We start from the raw sequence: 18,702 nt of genomic DNA on the forward strand, positions 1-18,702 counted from the left end.
AATATGGAACTGAATCCCAAGAAGCATCTCCTCAGCAAGAACACAACTAATCACACAGCTTTTGACCACTCTGCTTTTGTAGATGACCACATTATGTACTGTACTAAGCCATAGCATTGTTTCACACAGCTATTTCTTTGGCTCCATTACAGCCTTACACTGCTCACGTACAGCACATTTACTGAGAAACTTAACTTAAAATAACACCATTTTTGGAGGAGCCATTTGTCTCCTTCAGCTGTCAAAAAACAACCAACCAACCAAAAACCAAAAAACCCCCAACCCTCCAAACCCCCACCTATTTAAATTATATAACCCCTGGGATCCCTAATCCCCGGGAATATCTTGTTTTACTGCCAAACAAAGATTTTACACGCTTGCAGCATTACACAGATCATTTGATGAAGGTTTTAGACTGCACTAGAGCGAAGAGTGGTGAGTGAACGCAGCATCGTGGTCTCCAAGCTCAGTGTCCTGCGCAACCTCACGCAGAGACAGAGCTGACTGAATTAGCTGTAACAAGGCAGCGAAAAGGATCTTGACATCAGTACAGACAGCTCAGTCAAGATAGCTGTTCAAAGTGCAGTAGATACCTAGAAACAGGTTCAAATACTAGATCATATGATTCTGTCATTTTTAAGCTTTTGAGCGTAGTGGTAAGAAGGATCAGTTTCCTGCATCTGCTTAGTTCATTTAGGAAAAAAAAGTGACTTAAAGGCCAACTGAGCACACGCATAAACAAGCTGTGTACCAAATGCTTTTCTTGTTGTCTACTTTGCTAAAGTCAATGAGTCTGTGGTACCCATTGCTACATCTTGCACCAGCTCAGGTCCCACTAACTCAGGACATCTCAGTTGGGCAGAACCTTGCTGACATCAACGGGTTTCCACATTCAGCATGTCCAGACAGAACCCAGCCCATGGGTGGAGCCTCAACAGATTCCCATTTTTCACAGGTGAAGGTCTAGCCTTTCACGTGTCTGCACCAAACATCAGTAAGAGACTCCTGCCTGGAGACTTGTAGGCTGGAAGAAAGTCCACATCTACAAAGCCAAGGAAGAAAAAGAAGAGAAAAGAAAACCTGGAACTTGCAGATGTGAAGGAAGGAAAAGTCTGCAGCTGTAGAAAATGTTCCTCTTCCCTAACACACATATAATATGCTTTCAACTGTATGACAATAGTTAATGTTGTAAAGGTTGTTTCCATCAAAAGGAAGAAATGGTGACAGGTGATTAAATATCAAAAGAAACTCTTTTTGCCCTCTCAATAATAGGATAAAATAGGGCTCTCTTTTCTATTCACAGTTCCAAGATCTGTGCGTGAAGGATTCTCATGCTTTTCCCTTCATGTGCTTCACTGCCATTTCCTACTTTCCAGCACAAATGAACAGTTTCCCAGTTATTCCCTAGAGCCTGGGATTTGCAGTCTACCCAGTGCTTGATGATGTCTTTCACTTTTTAGTTCCTGCTAAACGTAGGGGCTGGTATCCTTAGATTGAACAAGAAGCTACCCGCAGCAGCATTAGGGTCAGCAAGTTACAGACAAAATTAATCATCTTTAAAAAAATTTGTGAGATGCAGACACAACCTTCTTCTAGAGGGAGTCAAGATTTTTTGACAGTTTCCATTCTGAGGAGCTGTGTCATGTAAGTGAAGGCTCTGCACTTCGATCACATGTGAGGGCAGCAGCTGTAGGTTACAGACAGGGGGAGAGAAAACGCTCCTTGGGGAATCTGACTGACAGAACTGCCAGCTAAATCAGGCCATTTTAAAGAAACAGGGTTTTTTGCATTCACCCGTGTAAGATGTGTTATACTGTCTCCAAAGAATTTTATGTCTTTGGGGCTTTTTTTTGTTGTTGTTTTTATTACTTTGCTAGACCTTAACAAGGCAATGCAGTTAGTGTCTCCTGCAAGTCATTTTTAAGACTTGGCTTATTTCTGGTGTGGAAGAAAGGAGATTTAGATTTTTTTTTTTTTTCCCCCCTGCAAACTTTTGTGGAAGACTCACAGCACCACATCAGTAAATTCAGCTCTGCTGACCTCGAGTGCTCCAAAACCATGAGTCCAGTTGCCTTTGCTTCCAAACCATTGAGGCAACAAGCACAGAGAAGATATTATTGTGAGTCTTTTATTTTTTTTTAATTTAAGTTAGTATTCTTAAGCTTCCTGCTGCAATGACAGAGACATGAAATGCTGACTTAAAAAAAATGGCAGAACCTCTCTCAACCTCATAAATTGAAAACCTAAATTTAAAGAATCTCCCCCAAACCCTACACAAACCAAGCCAAAACCCACAGATGTAACAGTTTTTATGAAGATGGAATAGCAATTGAAGTTAAATTGTCAGGAATCATCAAAAGAAAAAAGAAATTATTTTTCTGTTACGATACATCATTCAAACAGGGGAATCTACTACTGAAACAATAAATAGCTTCAGAAATATTGAGACAAATTCTTAGAAGAAAGATTCAATCAATCACTGTTAAAATTAATGGGCTAGATGCAATCTATGGGTTTAGAATCACTAAACATTAGTTGTTGAAAAGGTATAATCAAAGGAAGCATCTAATGTCTGTACTTCTGAACAAGACAGACACTACTTCTTTTCATCTACTATTTATTGACCATTGTTAAAAAATTAACTTTTTTTTTTTTATGGCTGCTTTTCATGTCCATATGAACTAACTGAAAAAATGTCATCACATCTACTAGAAACAATTCTGATTATATCAACAATAAGGTTTCTGCATAGAAACTAAGAAACTCTTAAGCTATTTATAAAAAGGCACAGTCCAGCTGAGGTTTTCTTTGTAGGACTATAGCTGCATATGGGTACGTACACACACATATAAAAGTAATATTTGCCTCCTTGTGTCAAGGGAGAAAAATAATCTGAAACAATTGACTAAGCAACAGTTTTTCAGGCCAGCTACTCTCTCTTTTTTTTCCTTCCCCCCCCCCCCCTTCTCTTCTTTTTAAGGCACAAGCATAAGTGTGTTTCTGATAGAACACATTAAACACAGATGAACAATACTGCTGTATGGGTAATGGGGAAGCAAAGGAAGGAGCTCTATAGAGATCATTAGCAGAACAACGTGTCAAAACTAAAACACACTTCTGATGCAGCTACCCAGTAGTCAGTGAAGTTGCCTGCGGCCCCACCAAACTAGACACAAGACTACCCTAGCTAAGGAGCTGTACAGCATCGCTAACACGGCTCCCTGCCCTGCTCACCTCCGGTCCCTATCAGAGGATATTACTAGTGCAAACATTGCACTGCTGCACGCTGGTGGGTGCCCGACCTCAAGAGGGCTTGTAGCAGGCAAGCCATCTCCATGGAGGAAGTGAATGAAGGGAGTTTTGCAACCATGCAGGCCAGCGCAGCCATCTTGGAGACGGGAGCCAAGTTTATTTTCAAATAAATCTTCCGATTCATTGTCCTTGCTATAAGCCCAAATTTACACAGGCACCAGCACCAATATACTGTCAACGCTGGCAATGGCTTTATTGGTATATGAATGCTTAGCAGGCCTAGGTTTGGTTGAGCACCGACCACATCTTCCAAATTTGCAGCAAATAGAGAAGTTCAAGGCTGGCCAGAAGATCTGTTATCCTGCTTGTGCACATAAGCCTGCTCTGAGCAAATTACTTCACGGTGTTCAGACAGTAAATCTGTTACACAACACAAGGGCTACAGAATGCTTTTTTATAGAAAGAATAAATGTACAAATAAATGTGTGTCAGGACATTGCTCTTGAAGGAAAACAGCTGGACTGCCATATTGGAAACAGTGAAAGAGGGATACATTAGGGATGCCATTTGATAAACAAACACCTTGAGGAAAGGCAGACAGAACATATAAACCAACCAATAAAAGGTTGATTCTTCACAGCAGTATCAGGTATTTACAAGTAATGACAGCCTCTGTCTTACCAACAAGATAAACACCAGGCTGGAGGAGCCATCAAACTGCTAATACTCCAATACAGAAAACCAGGTATAGGGGAAATACATTTATTGAATCATCCTCTGTAGCTATCTTATTGTCTTCACAGAAGAGCACTGCTTCAAGATCAATCTTCTTGGGAGATTACGAAAAAGATGGCTCTTTTTACTTCTGTAGTTGCTAGCAAAGAGTTATTACACTGAGGTAACCTGCAAACCTCATCCGGTTGTATGTATGCACAATTTCAATGCAAGAAAAATAAAATTATACAATTACTGCATCCACTTACTCTTTACTTTTGCATTTAAACAATCTTCTTTGATTTTTTAAAATATTTAGTAATATAGAAGAGGGTATTTAACACAGTTGTTAGGACTGTCTACGCAGGAAACATACAAAGAAACTTTGAACCAATTCACCAGCACTAATAATCCATAAAAGCACCCACAAATTCATTTCAAGCAAAACCATGACGGTTATTGAACCTGTAGTTGCATGAGTCTTTTGGGGGAAAACCAAAAAACTCCCCCAAACCCAACCCACAAAATTTTAAGTTCTTTTTCAGTTTGGATGAAATGAATGAGGGGACAGAGCTTACAAGCATCAGCCTGGCCAAATATTGATAATTTGAACTGTACATTTAAACCAACTCCACTGAATTAAACTAACCCGCGGCAGAACTGACTCTAGAAATGCTTACATAAACTGCTCTGCCGCCAGATAAGTGGGTGAGGTGGGAACACCCACTTCGGAAGAGTGGAAGCCATGGTTGTTCTTAGCTGCTCTTCCACATCTGGACTGGCTGATGAGAAATGGGTACCTACTCTCCTTCTTACTCACAATAAGACAGTCCAGAGTGTTTTATTTGCAGAATCACGTCCCTATATTACTACAGCTGCCCCTTCCCCATCAGTTAAGATGAGAGACTAGGGGAGAGAAACAAATGCACAGACTTTACACATTCTAAATTCAAAGCAATGGAAAAAAACCCCCACTAGTCGATCTAACAGAAATGTCTATTAACATTATGCCAAAATGAAAAAAAAAACCAGCCACCATTAGTCTGATGTGAAAAACTACTTTGCACCATGGCACATAAATCCATAGACTGGAACTTCAGTGAGAAACAAACACACAAACTGACCAACCCAGCTTTCAAAGTAAGTATATTAGCAAAATGAACAGGGGGGTTACTTTTATACTCTAGGCTAAGAATCTATCATTACATTGTAGTCAAAGCAACTTTTTCTGCTCCCATAATCAAATTTCTAAAACAAACGTCTTGTTCAACCCTTCACAACCTGCTTATATAATCCCCTCAAGCATATAAAACATTAAAATTTTCTATCGTTGTTGAAAATGCAATAAGTGAGTACTGTAGGGAGAGGAAGGCGGGAAGAAGAAGAAAAAAAGTTTAATTCAAACCTAACCTCTATAATACCACACTTAGAACTGTGGGTCATGCCATAGACCTATCTAAACAACAGCATTCACCTCTGAAGATAATATTTAGCTTGGGATGAACCCCGTGCAGCAGCTGATGGATGCAAGGGCTGTTCAGTCCCATCCTCTGTCTCAGTCAGTTAAAACAGCTGTTTCTGAGAAAGACATTTGGCAGGTTCTCATCTGACCTTTAAAGAGAAGCCCTCATAAAATTTACTCAGGTCTTCAAGACTACAAATCATCACAGCTCCACTGGCTTTTAGGGCACCTACTACTTCACCGAGAAGGGGCACTTCCATTTAAAGCAGCAGATTTCCCTCCTCTTCTGCTCCTTTGCCCCAAGATGAACTGCACTTTTGCAGTCCCTTTCCCTTAACAGGCCGTTATGGGCCTTTGAAAGCTACTACTGACAACATTTGCTGAGAACATTTCCTAAAGCCAGCCTATTATGGGTTACACTGATTCACACAACCCATTTAAAACTCTTCAGACAGCACAAGGCAAATTACTCATCATTAATTAAAAACAAGCACCCTTTAGAAGTACAGGCTAAAATACCTCATTGCAAAATCATTTTAATGGTTTACTCTGAGGGTTTCAGTGATTTGGTTTGTTTCATTGGTAACAATGCTGACAGCATCTTTGGGTTTGTGGTTTTTTTGTTCCTTTGCAGCTTGTAGCAGGACTTTATTTTAAAAACATTAACTATGTGATTCGCTAAGCCCTCTACCATGTTCCCAGACAGCTTTATCCCTAACTCCATCTTACTTTTTTAAGTGATAAAAATAGATATTTTTATAGGAAGATGTCCCCTTATCTCAGAACGGTGAAGCCATCAGTCACATCTATGGGGGAGAAGGGTGGTAATTATAGCAGGTGGCAATAAAGGGGGATAATGAACGGACAAAGTTTCACAAACAAGAAAACATTTGCCTTGAGAGAGGAACAGGACTCCTCCAACACTCACTGCCCATCTCAAAAGTAGAAAAGCATTCATAAGAAGGAAAAAAAAAAAAAAAAGAAGAAAAAAGAAAAAACCCACATATGTCTTGCCTCCAGTTTTTAGGGAGATTTATTTTGACACCCAAGGAAAATGAGCGTGCAAATGGAATCAGCATGCCTACCTTTCCAAGTGCTATATTTAAGGTGCCTCAAGCACACAATTTTTTTATAGGCATATTCCACGCTGTAATGATTAATTTACCAGATTGCTATTGAAAACACATCTGTAAAAAAAGGATTTTTAAAAACTAGTAAAAGACAAACCTGTATCTTGCCCTCTGCATAAGGCAACAAGACAGTGAGCAAGGACTGAGGATGGAGGTCAGAAAAAACACCATTAGACTATTGCATTCAGTCAAATTCCTAATAAATTTCTGCTCCTGCTGTTTTCTAAATATACCTGGATATACCTGAACCTGGCCTTCAATAATTAGGATCACTTTTTAGAAAGTATCTGTTTAGTCTTAACAAAGCAAAAAGAAGTGTTTATGTCATTTTCAAAAGGTAAGTAAAATTTAGTAAATGCATTGTAACTCACTTTTGCTTTAGCACTCTGTGATCAATTAGTCCTTCTTCGTTTTCAGTTGAGCACAGATATTTTTTCTGCTCCACAGGACCAGAAGAATTTAAGATTTGTCTGCTAGTAGCCCTGAAAGGAGAGAAAAAAAAATAAAATAAAAAAAATCACCATCAGGCTTTGTGCAGCTTATAGAAAAGAGGTATACCAGTGGCAGAAATAGAGAAGGAGAAAAATTAACATATTGAATAGTCATAATTTTATGTGATGCTGATGTCTCTTAATCAATCTCCCAGTTCAATTATCAAACTCTGACAAGTTAAAAGGAAAACCGTAAATAACACTGCCTCGTGACAGTCTAATTACTACGCAGTTACAAAACCCAAGAAAATAAACCTTCTCGGGGTTGCAGGATAACTGCCATCTTCATAGCCTGGCATCTCCTTATCACTGGGAATAACTAACCATTACAGTATGCAAGGGGTGGTGCGAAAGAATGATTTACACAGAATTGTAAGGCAGTTTCTATTCCACTAGAACCTTGAACACTTGTTTTTTTCTAAAGGTTAAGTACATCTTGAACCTTCAAGTCAGCTTTGCATTACTCCAACCACTCTAGAAGATCCCCAAATGCCACCTGGTCTCACATCGCACTGTTCCTGGTTATTTGCTCCAACTCTAGCCTGTCACTACAGCCAAAAACTCCAGATACCCACCTCGCTGTCTATGTGCTACTCCAGACCACTGCTTTCCATTTAACCTTTGTGTCCACCTCTCTCCCTCCTCATTTCCCTGTTATTTCTCCTTCTCCTTTTGTTGGTAGAAGCCAACATCAACAGTTTTACCCTGCACTGGGGAAAGGCAGAGGTAAGATAGGGGCTACTGTTATGCTGCCAAAAATTCATGGCAGTCATCAACTTTTTTTTTTTTTTTTGCAGGGGGTGAGGGGTGTGTTAGATTCCTTCCTATACCTCATCTCTTCAGAACCTCTGAACTCCAAAGATTCTTTATAAACTGTTCAAGCCTCAGCTGCACTCGCACATGAAAGGTTATCATTAGAAGTGATGTTAACATTTGCCACGTTTATAAGGGGAGTTTCCCCTTTTCCATGAATCAACACATCTTTTTCAGGCATCCAGTTAAAACCAGAAAAAAATCCAGTATGTTCTCTATGTGGCTCCTAGAAACAATCCCTTTGGGAATTGGAAAGCATCTTCATGTTTACCTGGAAACTCCTCATATGCATAGAAGCACAGTTTCTACTGCATGACCAGAGCGCTTCCACCGTACCAGCAACAGACACAAGATGCTATTTCCGTGTCCCAATCCAAACTGTAAGTCAGTCACATGTGGTGTCCTTTCACAAGTCCATTACTTCCACAAAGAACGTATTCACCTACCATACTCAGAACTCCATGTCCAACCACTTTATTTCTGTTCCTAGCAGAGAGGTGAACAGAGCACAATTCACACGCAGTTAGAAGGTGTGCTGAGGGCACCGGGGTGAAGAGGTGGCCAGCCAGGAGTGCACCAGCAAGCACTGGGGATAGCATTCATGTGAGAAATACAACAGAGGAATACTGCTGACAGCTCTTGGAAGCTCCACAGCGGTTTCGGCTGACCCAGGAGATGGCTATGGTACTGCTTTCTCCCCTGCCCTGTGGCTGAGCGATGCCTTCTCCACCCTGGCCCTGGTACTCGCAGGGTGAGCTGGTTCTGGGAACTGGCCTGACTGAGAAATTATTCTGCAAAACAGAAAAGGTGGTTGGTTTTCACCTGGGCTCGAGCACCGCAGGAGAAGGGCTAGGAACACGTAGACTCAGTTTTCACAGTTGTCCCCTGCCGCTGTGGGACCACAGACTCAGCTACGGATGCTACTAACAGTGAACCTCAGTGCGGTGATATTGCTCATGTGAACAAGACTGCAGTTCAGCCCAACATCACTGAGCAACAGAGAAAATGTGAGTTCACTTCACATATATTGTGGATCTTTGAATTTTTGGTTTTGTCACAAACTCTGTTCCTCTGTGTCAAAGTAGCTTACCAAGAAAATAACTTTATTACATTACTTCAAAAGAGTGTCTCATACACTTTATTCTAGTCTTGAGTCCCTGAATTAGATCTTTCTATTCTTAGAGGACTTTGTTCAAGATGTACTGAACAGAAAAAATAATTTCCAACTACATCACTAAGCACTCCAGAGTTAAAAAGTAACAGTTACAGCTACCTGAATATGAGCATACAGCTTTTAGTTTTATAATAAAATACTATTTTTACTGCAGGAGCTTTTCATCATTCTACAGCCCAAACTGTACAGAACACCTTGATTTTTTACTCATCCTAAAATGTATGACTAAATGCATTTCTTAAATGTGCTTGAGTTCTATTCTGTGGTCCTTGACTCTGACACACAAAATGTTTCAGAAATAGCAGCTTATTTACCTAACTTCCCTGTAAATTGAGGAATACCAGAATCTTATTATCCAGGCAAGATGACTAGGTAGGGAAAGATTTTAAGGTAAATTATATTTACTAAAATTTGAGATTTTCAGCATTTGATTTTTTTGGAGTCTGCAGAACTTCACAGAAAAGCTGCACCCTCACACTACTGCAACTGCATGCTCTTTGTGAGACCGTAAGGCCTGACTTGCAGGACTCGAGAAGTACACAGGGAACAGTCACATCTGAGACGCAGTCCAGCCAAACATCCCTGACAAAGTCAAGGATGAAATCTAAATATCCAAAGCAACATGCAAACTGCCCTAAATCTAAGAACAGGTTTTCTTCTCCTGAAATCCCCTGAGCATCTTCCACACTTTGGATGAAGTACAGGGCCCACATACAGCAGTCTTCTTCACAGCAGACACCTGCTCTGCCTCCAAAGAGTGAGCTTCCTATAAATCAGGTGAGGCAGGACCCTGGTGCAGAGAACCAAGACTAGCTGTGAGCACCTACTTCAGGTCTATGACAAACCATACGTCTGGTGACGTTATCTTCTTCCTCCACCTCCCTCCCCTCCAACGATGAAACCCAAGGGGTTTCATAAACACTTCTACAAGGACAAGAGGATGTGTCTACATGAGCAGTTTAGTTCTGCTCATGAGTGCAATTTGGTTGGAAATAACCCAATCATCACCATTTACCATGCTTTGGTTTGCACTGTGAAGTCATCTCAGAGTGCACAACCTGGACTCCTTTTAGATGAAGGCAAATGCTACAAAGAATGCTCTACAGCTCGCTGCTACTGTGTGCCAATGCAGGCTTAGTGCTAGAGACCTTTCCTTCAAAAAAGAGCATTTTGCATCCATGGCAAGCCATTCTCTACTGCCAGGATTCTTGGGCTTAGAAGAGACCACTCTGAGAGCTCAGGATGTCTCTCCTCAGTCAAGACATCCACAAAAAATAATCCTGCAAGACTTACAATAGATCAGAATGGAGGGGAGGGATGGGGGGGGAACTGAACCAAACCAAACCAACCAACACCAAACCCCCCAACCAACCCACACCAAAACACCTGACCAAAAAAACCCACAAAAACAAGCAACCTCTGCCCTCCCCTCCCAAAAGAAACACCAAGCAAACAAACAGGAAAAGAAAACCTGCTCAACCAAGAGCCAGAACACGCTCAGTGAAGACAATCTTTGTGGAAATAGTTTTTTAAAAATACAACTAGTTCCACACAGTGGGATTATTAAATGCTTACACGTAGCTCAAATTCAGAGCTTCCTTTGAGAGACTGAATTTAAATACACCTGTGACACAAACACTATCTTTGGCGAAATCATGATTTTACTCCAAGACTTGCAAACATTTAAAAGTGCATGCTTCAAAAGCTTGATATCACAAATACAGAAAATTTTAGCTACAGTGAAGGTTTGATGATGCTTCATCCAAATGAAAACTAGGTCCCAGAACTGGAAACGAAGAGCAGCTTATATTAATTAATGGTGGTGTTCAGGAATGTTGATGCCCTGCTTAAAACCACGAGGTAATAACCTTATTTTGCATTTGACATGTTGTTAGAGATATCTGAAGTTTAAAAAACAGTTACAGCTTACAGCTATAGAGCTAATAAATGCCAGTTTTACAATGCTATGAAAAGAATACAACTATACCCAGACTGATATTTTCTGTGCCATGTGCAAAACTCACCCACTGATTACTTCTGGAAATTTTGGATAAGCTGTTTCACAGCAGTATGTAAGGGATTCTAGCCCACTTTTTTGTTGCTGGTATTTATTAATCAGGTCCATCAGCACTGCCTGGTGCCCAATCTTCTTCACCAGCTGCTGCACCATACGATCATTAAGAGCCAGAAGAGCTGCTCCACTTACTTCTTCTTCTGCAGATTGAAGGGGTTTAAAGAATTACTGTAAAATAACTTTATAGTTACAGTAACATTCTATATGCCTAAAAACGTGATGATGGAGGACAGGTCAAAGGCAAGGATGCTTTCTACTGCTGACAGTCTTCATCTGCCAAAAAGATGATGTTTTATCTACTGTTCTTTCCCAAGCAGTGCCAAAAGTTCTAGTCACTGGACACATACCTTCCCCTGACAAAAAGCCAAGCCTGAAACATCCAGAAGCAGTGAGCTGACTGTTTTAATGGTTTAAATCAGGCTTTGCTTAGACTGTTAGTTAATGAAGGAAAGCAAGGTTTTTAAGCGAGCACGCAACAAATAGCCTGTTCACATAACAGTTCCTCATGCACTCTTTTGTGGAGTCTTTATATATATATATACTCGGGCACAAAACATTTACACACTACAGTTGCATTATTTAAAAAGATTTATACAATATAAAATAGGCCCCAACAAGCCTGTTAAACTGCCAGCTCTGATTTGAGAATGTGTATCTATTTATATACAGGCTTAAACTCACTCGCCAGCATTTCTCAGAGACTTCATAATAAATCTGCACACTTATTCTGATTTATTAGATCTATATCAGTTCTCACCCTAATAAATTTCTATAAAAGTCTTAAGTTTGCATAAATATACATGCCCCCAAAACAAGGTAGGCAGTGCCAATGAAAGGCACAGAAAGAAACACCAAACACCACCACCACCACCCCCTCCCAAACAACAAAAATGCTTACCACGAAACTTAGGAACTAGTTCTCCTAAATTTCTCTGTCTCAACCAGTTGCAGACTTGATCAACCGACCAACTTTCCATCCTTTGGTGTTGCAATGCTAAATTCTGTTGTGAAATTAAAAGAGAGGATTATTTTCATACTGAACTCCAACATTTCATAGGAAAAAAATACACTCAGCAAATAACGTTACATTTACACGCTCCGAATAAAAACAGTGCAAAATAATCCAACTAATGCCTGCTGCAAGTGGCAGTTTCCTCAGCTCCCCTTCTTCACCTCCTCTCCCTTTCCTGCTTTCCCTCCACTCTAAGAGACAGCCTCATTCCTTATAAAACACGACCTGCTCCAGCACCATTAACACCCAGGTTTCCACACAGAGAAGAAAAAAGGTGTGAAATTCACCACCACCACGCTCATCAGGAAATGGCTGACATTTTACAGAAAAGAAAAAAAAAAACAAAACAAACCACCCAAACCAACCCACCATCAGATAAAAGTCTGTCACATACATGTTCATCGTAAATCAAGCACCTTAACCCTCTCTGCACCGCCAAGCAGGTACTCGAGCAAATACTCAACCCTCAATTACCACCAATTAGGCGCAATAAAGCTCCTGGAAGAGGGAGGGGAGGGGACTAGTCCCCCTGTTTTCGCTAGTGCCACCCCTCCTGCCCTGCCCTGCCCTGCCCTGCCCTGCCCTGCCGCGGCCGCCCTGGGCCGGAGGAGCGCCCGGAGCCGGTCGCCGACCCGCAGCCCTGGGCCCAGCAGTCCGGCAGGGACCCTCTGTGCCCCCGCCCCGAATGGCCTGAAGGGGGAGGGGGGGGCGGCTCGACCGCATGCCAAAAGCAACAGCAGCCTCCTCAGCAGAGGGTTACTTACAAAGGCAAAGCTTGTCCTGCTCTGCCAGCACCTTGACAGCAGAAAACTCCTTCCGAGGGTGATTTTCTTATTAATGTGTTTTAGCGCTGCTACGTAAAGGAGCACCAAGGGCTCCAGGAGCAGGCTTGCAGTCCACAGCTAACGACATTAGAGGAAATTACTCGAGCAGGTTTTTCAGACGAGAACACCGGTGTCTGGCATCGTTGGCCAAACATTTCCATTCTTAAAATACATCCACGCACATACCCAGAGCCTGCAGTGAACTCTAAGCTGACATGAGGATTCACCCACACAAACCTCATCAGGATCTGGTCTAGTGCACTATAAGAAAAATGAGCACCATCCTCGAATAAAAACATTTCCGTTTTCATCCTTAGCAGCGGAGACCCCCAGAATAGATGCACTTCAGTTTATGCTCTTGTGCCAGTAGGCTTCAGCAACTTAAAAGGGTTAAGTTTAAGAGGAACGTCTTTTTGAATTACATGAGTGGATTTATTTGATATGACAACAGTAGCCATGCAACTCCTCCCCCAGGCTAAGCAGCAATAACAGGGTGTGAAAAGTCATTATTTGTTGAGAACTGTGGTGTAAATTAAAAATCACACCTTCCTGTCACACTTCTTACTTCCTTGCAAAGAGTAGGGCAAAAAAAAGGTCTCCAAAAACTTGGAAGATAAAACTGAATGCAAAGCAGGAAGATACTTGCCTTGTCAACCAAGCCATGTAGAAGTAGAGAGAGATATTAAGGTGGTGGAAAGGTCACTGCTTCATCCCATAAGAAGACTAGCATCCTAGAATAGTCCTGCTAAAGCAGACAGGCAGATACCCAACGTTTCAAAAAGTGTCAAGCGACCTACAGCCATGCACAACAGTATGCACATTTAGCCCTCTGGGGCTAACTCTACAGCAAAATGTCTATTTGCACATGGAAATGCAGGCTGTATGCTTTAGGGGGGGGAAGGAAGGGATAACAGTTTAAAGGCTGTTTTAAAAAAGTCAGATTATATGTATTAAGTGTCACTACACAAAAATACTTTGAAATGCTTCTCAAATGTGATTTCGCTTACTTGCATATCCTAGAGATAAAGGAGCTAGGCAAAGAGAACACCAGTCTTCTAGCAGCGTTATGGAAGCAGTGAGAAAGACTGCACATGGATGCTGATACTTCATTAATGATTCTATTTATTACAGTAGCATCAAAAGACTATCAAGTGAAGGGTTCCCTGTGCTCAGTGTGGTAAAACACGTGAATATTTATATTCTTCAATCAACTCTTAGAAGTCAGAACCACAAAAAACCAACAATGGCAGCATTTTAAAGACAGACTGTATTTTAGCAATTTATAGCGTAACTTTAAGTCAGATTCAGAACAGTTCTAAGTGCGAGTGATCCCTGTCTGTTAATAAATACAGTCAATTACTGGGACCCATTTCTTCAAACACCTAGAGTGTGTGTCTATCATGAGGACTTAATCAGCCCTGGTTAATGAAATTAATGAAAATTAATTTTCCCTAGGATGAGTCAGGACAACACTTGCTTTTACTGTAAAATCCTTCAAGACTGACAGATGAAAATCTTGGGTTTTAATCAGATCAAGCTAAAGACCTCTCTATGGTACAGTTTTCTGCTGATGTAGTTGGTTACACAATAGCAAGAGATGAGGTTTCTGACCGGCACGCCTGTGCTGGCAGATCCATACTGTGCGAGCACTAATTTACTGTGCAGCTTGTTTTACGAGAAGATATAATGAGCTACCATCAACTTGAAGTGACACTTCTAAATGAATAAACCTATATGTCAAAACATTTTAGACGGGAAAAGTGAGTTGTTATATCTACTTTACATGTTGACTTGTGAGAGAGTCTATGGCATAACAGACTACAAATACAGCAGCCTCTAACAGGCCTCTACATGGATGTCACTGAGGTCGGAATTAAGGTTAATTTTAGTACATTTTAGTGCAAGAGTGAGGAATGTGATGTGTGCACGTCTATGCATCGCAGCTATGTGGCACATTTTGTACAGGGCCAAGTCTCAAAGTTGCAAGCGTGATAAGTAGGAATTGGTGCATACCAAAGATAGAAGCAAAGTATCCCTTGTGCATTTTTTTGATGCTCTCCTAATTTGGTTTTATCTATGTATGCATTACAGAGACTTTATTATTTTCTTGCTAGTTACTACCAAGCTATTTTAAAAATAATTAAAAATATATTCAAGCAACTTTATACAAGGCAGAATATGTCATCTTGGATCCAGTGCTGAGTTATCATAAAAAGAACATCAGTTGTCCACAAATCTTTTCAATAACATCTAGGGAAATACTCAGAGAGAGCAATTCTGTAACCCTCCCCATGCCCTGAAGAAAATGCCGACAACTTATTGCCGACATTTATCAGGGACACGCTCACACAAATGGCCAAAAGCAGCAATGTGAGGGGAGGGAAAGAAAATTCCTATACCAATGTAGGACCAAATCTTAAAGTGGATATTCCAGTTCTTATTTCTGTGCTATTGTAGAGTAAGACACATGGAGCTGCAAGATCAGGAGACAAACAAACGTACAGCAGATGCAAGAGAAAACCCGTATCACCTAAGAGTAAGGCTAAATGAGAAGCTCTAGGAAGGAAACATGCAAACCCATTCCTCAGCTGTCAATAAATGCGAACAAGCCAGACAGCCCTTCTAAACCTTGATCAGAGTTAAGGGGAGTATCAAGGGTTCTGCACATGCCTGTCTGTTGAGCTTATCAAGCAGACGAACTCCTCTGCTGCAGGAATTAACTCCAAAGAATAATATAAAAAATCAACTCTTTCCTTAATACATGTGCTTCTGATTAAATATGCTATTTCTAGTATCCAAGTTTTTACTATATGAACTTTAAAAATATTTTCATCTCTACTGTCTGCAGTATTACTGGAAAAATGAGCTGTCCCACTTCAGCAACAAGATTGAACTGAAGAACCAAGTTGTCCTTCCTGTTACAGCTGTACAAGTTATTTTGTAATTTGAAAGGAAGAAAACAAAGTTAATTTGACTGTGTTTTAAAGTGATTTAATAGTCATGCAGATGAGACTCTGTCCTTGGTATCACTGGCAACCATGCACAAGCCATGAAATAATACATTTAGCTGTAGAAGAAAATGCCTTTATTTTTTTTTAAGAACACAACTTCTGAAAATTAAGCCCCTGTAAAATCAGACCATTTTATATTTAACTTTAAGAAAACTGTGTCAAATTAAAAAAAAAATTTACTGGATATGGACAGCAGGAAAAAAGTCAAGTAAAGGTTAAAAATTTATGAATCACAAAAATGAGATCTCGTATACCATAAAGAAGGCAATCAGACTGAAGATCTTCATTACAACACAAGGACTGCTTCAGAAAACTCAAGAAAAAAGTAATTTCTCCTTGTAAGTGATATCACACTGACTTTCCTCCCAGAAGTACAAATTTCTCATCAGGACCATCTGTACTGTCGATCATGTCACTGTTTGCTGGCTCAGCAAAGGACTCCAGCTCCTGTCACCGTGCAGCGCAGAGACCTCTGACACTAAAACCCTGCAGTGTGATTCCACAGTAGCCTAAATCACAGCAGTAGTAATCCAGCCCTTTTCTTTGCAGCCATCTGTATGATCATGCAATCAGCAATGCGGGCTAAGCTGAAAACATAATTTTGTGGTATGGTGAGTTTTGGATGGATCAGTGCCTTTAACCAAGTCCCTGGCCAATTGGGTGAAAAAAGATGGTTGAACCATATCCCTAGATTCATCGAGGCGTAATATTGATCATTGTTACAATGCATTATAACAATGAAGAGTTCTATCTTAATGGCGCATTGATTTGTAAAGTTGGGCCAGAAACCCAAACTATGAGTAACAACTATTCCACCTCCAAAAAAAATAAATGGGGAAATGTATGCATCTATTTCCCTCAAATAATTTTGCTCAAATTATACTGGCTCTGCTTTTTGCAAGATTACTCTTGCTCCCACTCGAAGCCCATTCAAGCTTTCCTGGTGAATAAGACTAATAAAGTGCGCAATACTCATAATAATGAGGCTAATCCATTAATTACTGAGAAGGATTGATGCAAGGTTCTATTTGTTATTTTTTTTCTCCACATTTGATTTAGAATCATAAACCAGTTCAGAGAGCTGAACCAGCAGTCAGTCATAATGACCTTACCAAAAAAATGGTTAAGGTTAACTGAAAATAACAGCTTACCAAGTCTATTCTGATGAAAAAGGCTTGGTGGCAATTTATAAGTGGTTCAGTTGGCAGATCCTCGAAGGTGCTAATGTTTGACAAAGCTGCTCTCTGTTGTTCCTAAGGGATGGATACAGAAACCTTTTTAGCCTGGGTAACATCTAGAAAATGCTGCATATCCTTAAGTGAGTCTGTATAGCTGAACTATGACAGAAGTTGGGGCTCCCATGTGCAACCACATGGATACACGACATTTACATGGTTTTCCCAGCAAGTGATCTACACAGCACTTACACCTTTGGTACACAAGAGGTGTTATAAAACATATCACTTGAATTTTGTTCACATTCTTCAATTGTTTTTATTCTGTATTATACCCTGCACTCAAAGTAAGATTTTTCAGCCATGTTTAAACAGTGAAGCAACACACCAGTGCAGTTGGAATACATTTTAAAGTGGAAAGAATATGTAGGAGGATTTATACCTCAACTCCATACTTGCACTGTCCTTCCAGATTCACAGGGACTGCAATAAACAATTGCACATCTCTTTAAAACAAGTCTTGCATCAATGCAAGATTTTGTCAAGCAGTGACTCACTTGTGCCCAAAGTCAGGATTTGACTTCTCACTGAGAAGGGTCTTCGCTAGTCTCTGTGTAATGGAGCATCATCAGGCATGGCCACGTGTCTGAGAAGGCCCAACCTCAAAAAGAGCTACTAGCTAGATCCAGAAATGTTTACCAGGCAGCAAAGAAACAAGAACCTCAACAAAGTTTTTGAATTCTCCTGGCATTTGATCAGTTGGATGAATCAGCCAGGTGGAGGAGTGAGAGTTACTGGGAAGACATACAAGGAAACCCTGAAACTGAAAAAACTGCCCTCATCGGTCAAGACAGGCGACTGCACGCAATCAAGTTTTGGCCAGCCAGTGAGAACCTGTCCAGAGGTCCCTTTTCAGCTGGTCACTGCATAACTGGGAAAACTAGAGCCCACTACACCTTATGAATAGTTAGTAGGATGCTGGCAGCTCATCAGCACTTTGAAAGAGTAAAACAAGTGAATGTGCTTGAAGCGCAGGAACCAGGTCTGATTAGCTCAGGTGAAAGAACCTCTGGATTTTGTTTGGCTGGTGCTGAAGACAGACGGCTGTGGGGTGGCTAGGCGCACGGCTGGTCTCTCCTGCACTAGCCCGCCCTTCCTCCCCCGGTGAGCTGGGCAGGAGTCACCACCACGCACCTCCTCGGTAAGAGATACCGATTTCTTTTAGGGATCACTGAGACAAAGAGCGGAGCACCGCTGCTAAGCAGTGCATGCTGCCTGGCACTTCTGGATTGCTATTTTAGCATGATTGAGGATTGCTGAATTATATGGTTACTAACCGCTGACAGCACTCCTCCTCCAGTTTATCCATCATGCGGATACAGAGACAATGATGAATAATTAAGTTTTAACACATTTCATGATGCACATTTTTTGTTTTGTACTCTTAATTCATAATGACGGATCCAGTCAGTCAAGGATTTTTGTTTTAAGGAATTGTGTTGGCATATGAAGCCAGGTGAGGTGGGTATGATTGAGCTAGATGGTAAAAACAAAACAGGCTGTCTCATAG

The 18,702-nt window shown here is 40.8% G+C and overlaps 1 protein-coding gene across 1 annotated transcript in view; it reads right to left on the reverse strand.

Moving 5' to 3' along the window:
- The window catches only part of SAMD3 (sterile alpha motif domain containing 3), a 39,363-nt gene extending 26,360 nt beyond the window's left edge, over positions 1-13,003 (reverse strand). Inside the window, exons 1-5 of the mRNA XM_075036790.1 lie at positions 12,887-13,003; positions 12,348-12,350; positions 12,009-12,111; positions 11,061-11,250; positions 6,930-7,040 (exon numbers count right to left, since the gene is read on the reverse strand). Coding sequence (XP_074892891.1) covers positions 6,930-7,040; positions 11,061-11,250; positions 12,009-12,087 — 380 coding nt within the window. The 5' untranslated portion in view covers positions 12,088-12,111; positions 12,348-12,350; positions 12,887-13,003. The remainder of the gene's footprint in view (positions 1-6,929; positions 7,041-11,060; positions 11,251-12,008; positions 12,112-12,347; positions 12,351-12,886) is intronic.
- Between the last annotated feature and the right edge of the window lie 5,699 nt (positions 13,004-18,702).

This window comes from Buteo buteo, chromosome 9, assembly GCF_964188355.1.
Source record: "Buteo buteo chromosome 9, bButBut1.hap1.1, whole genome shotgun sequence".
NCBI lineage: Eukaryota > Metazoa > Chordata > Aves > Accipitriformes > Accipitridae > Buteo > Buteo buteo.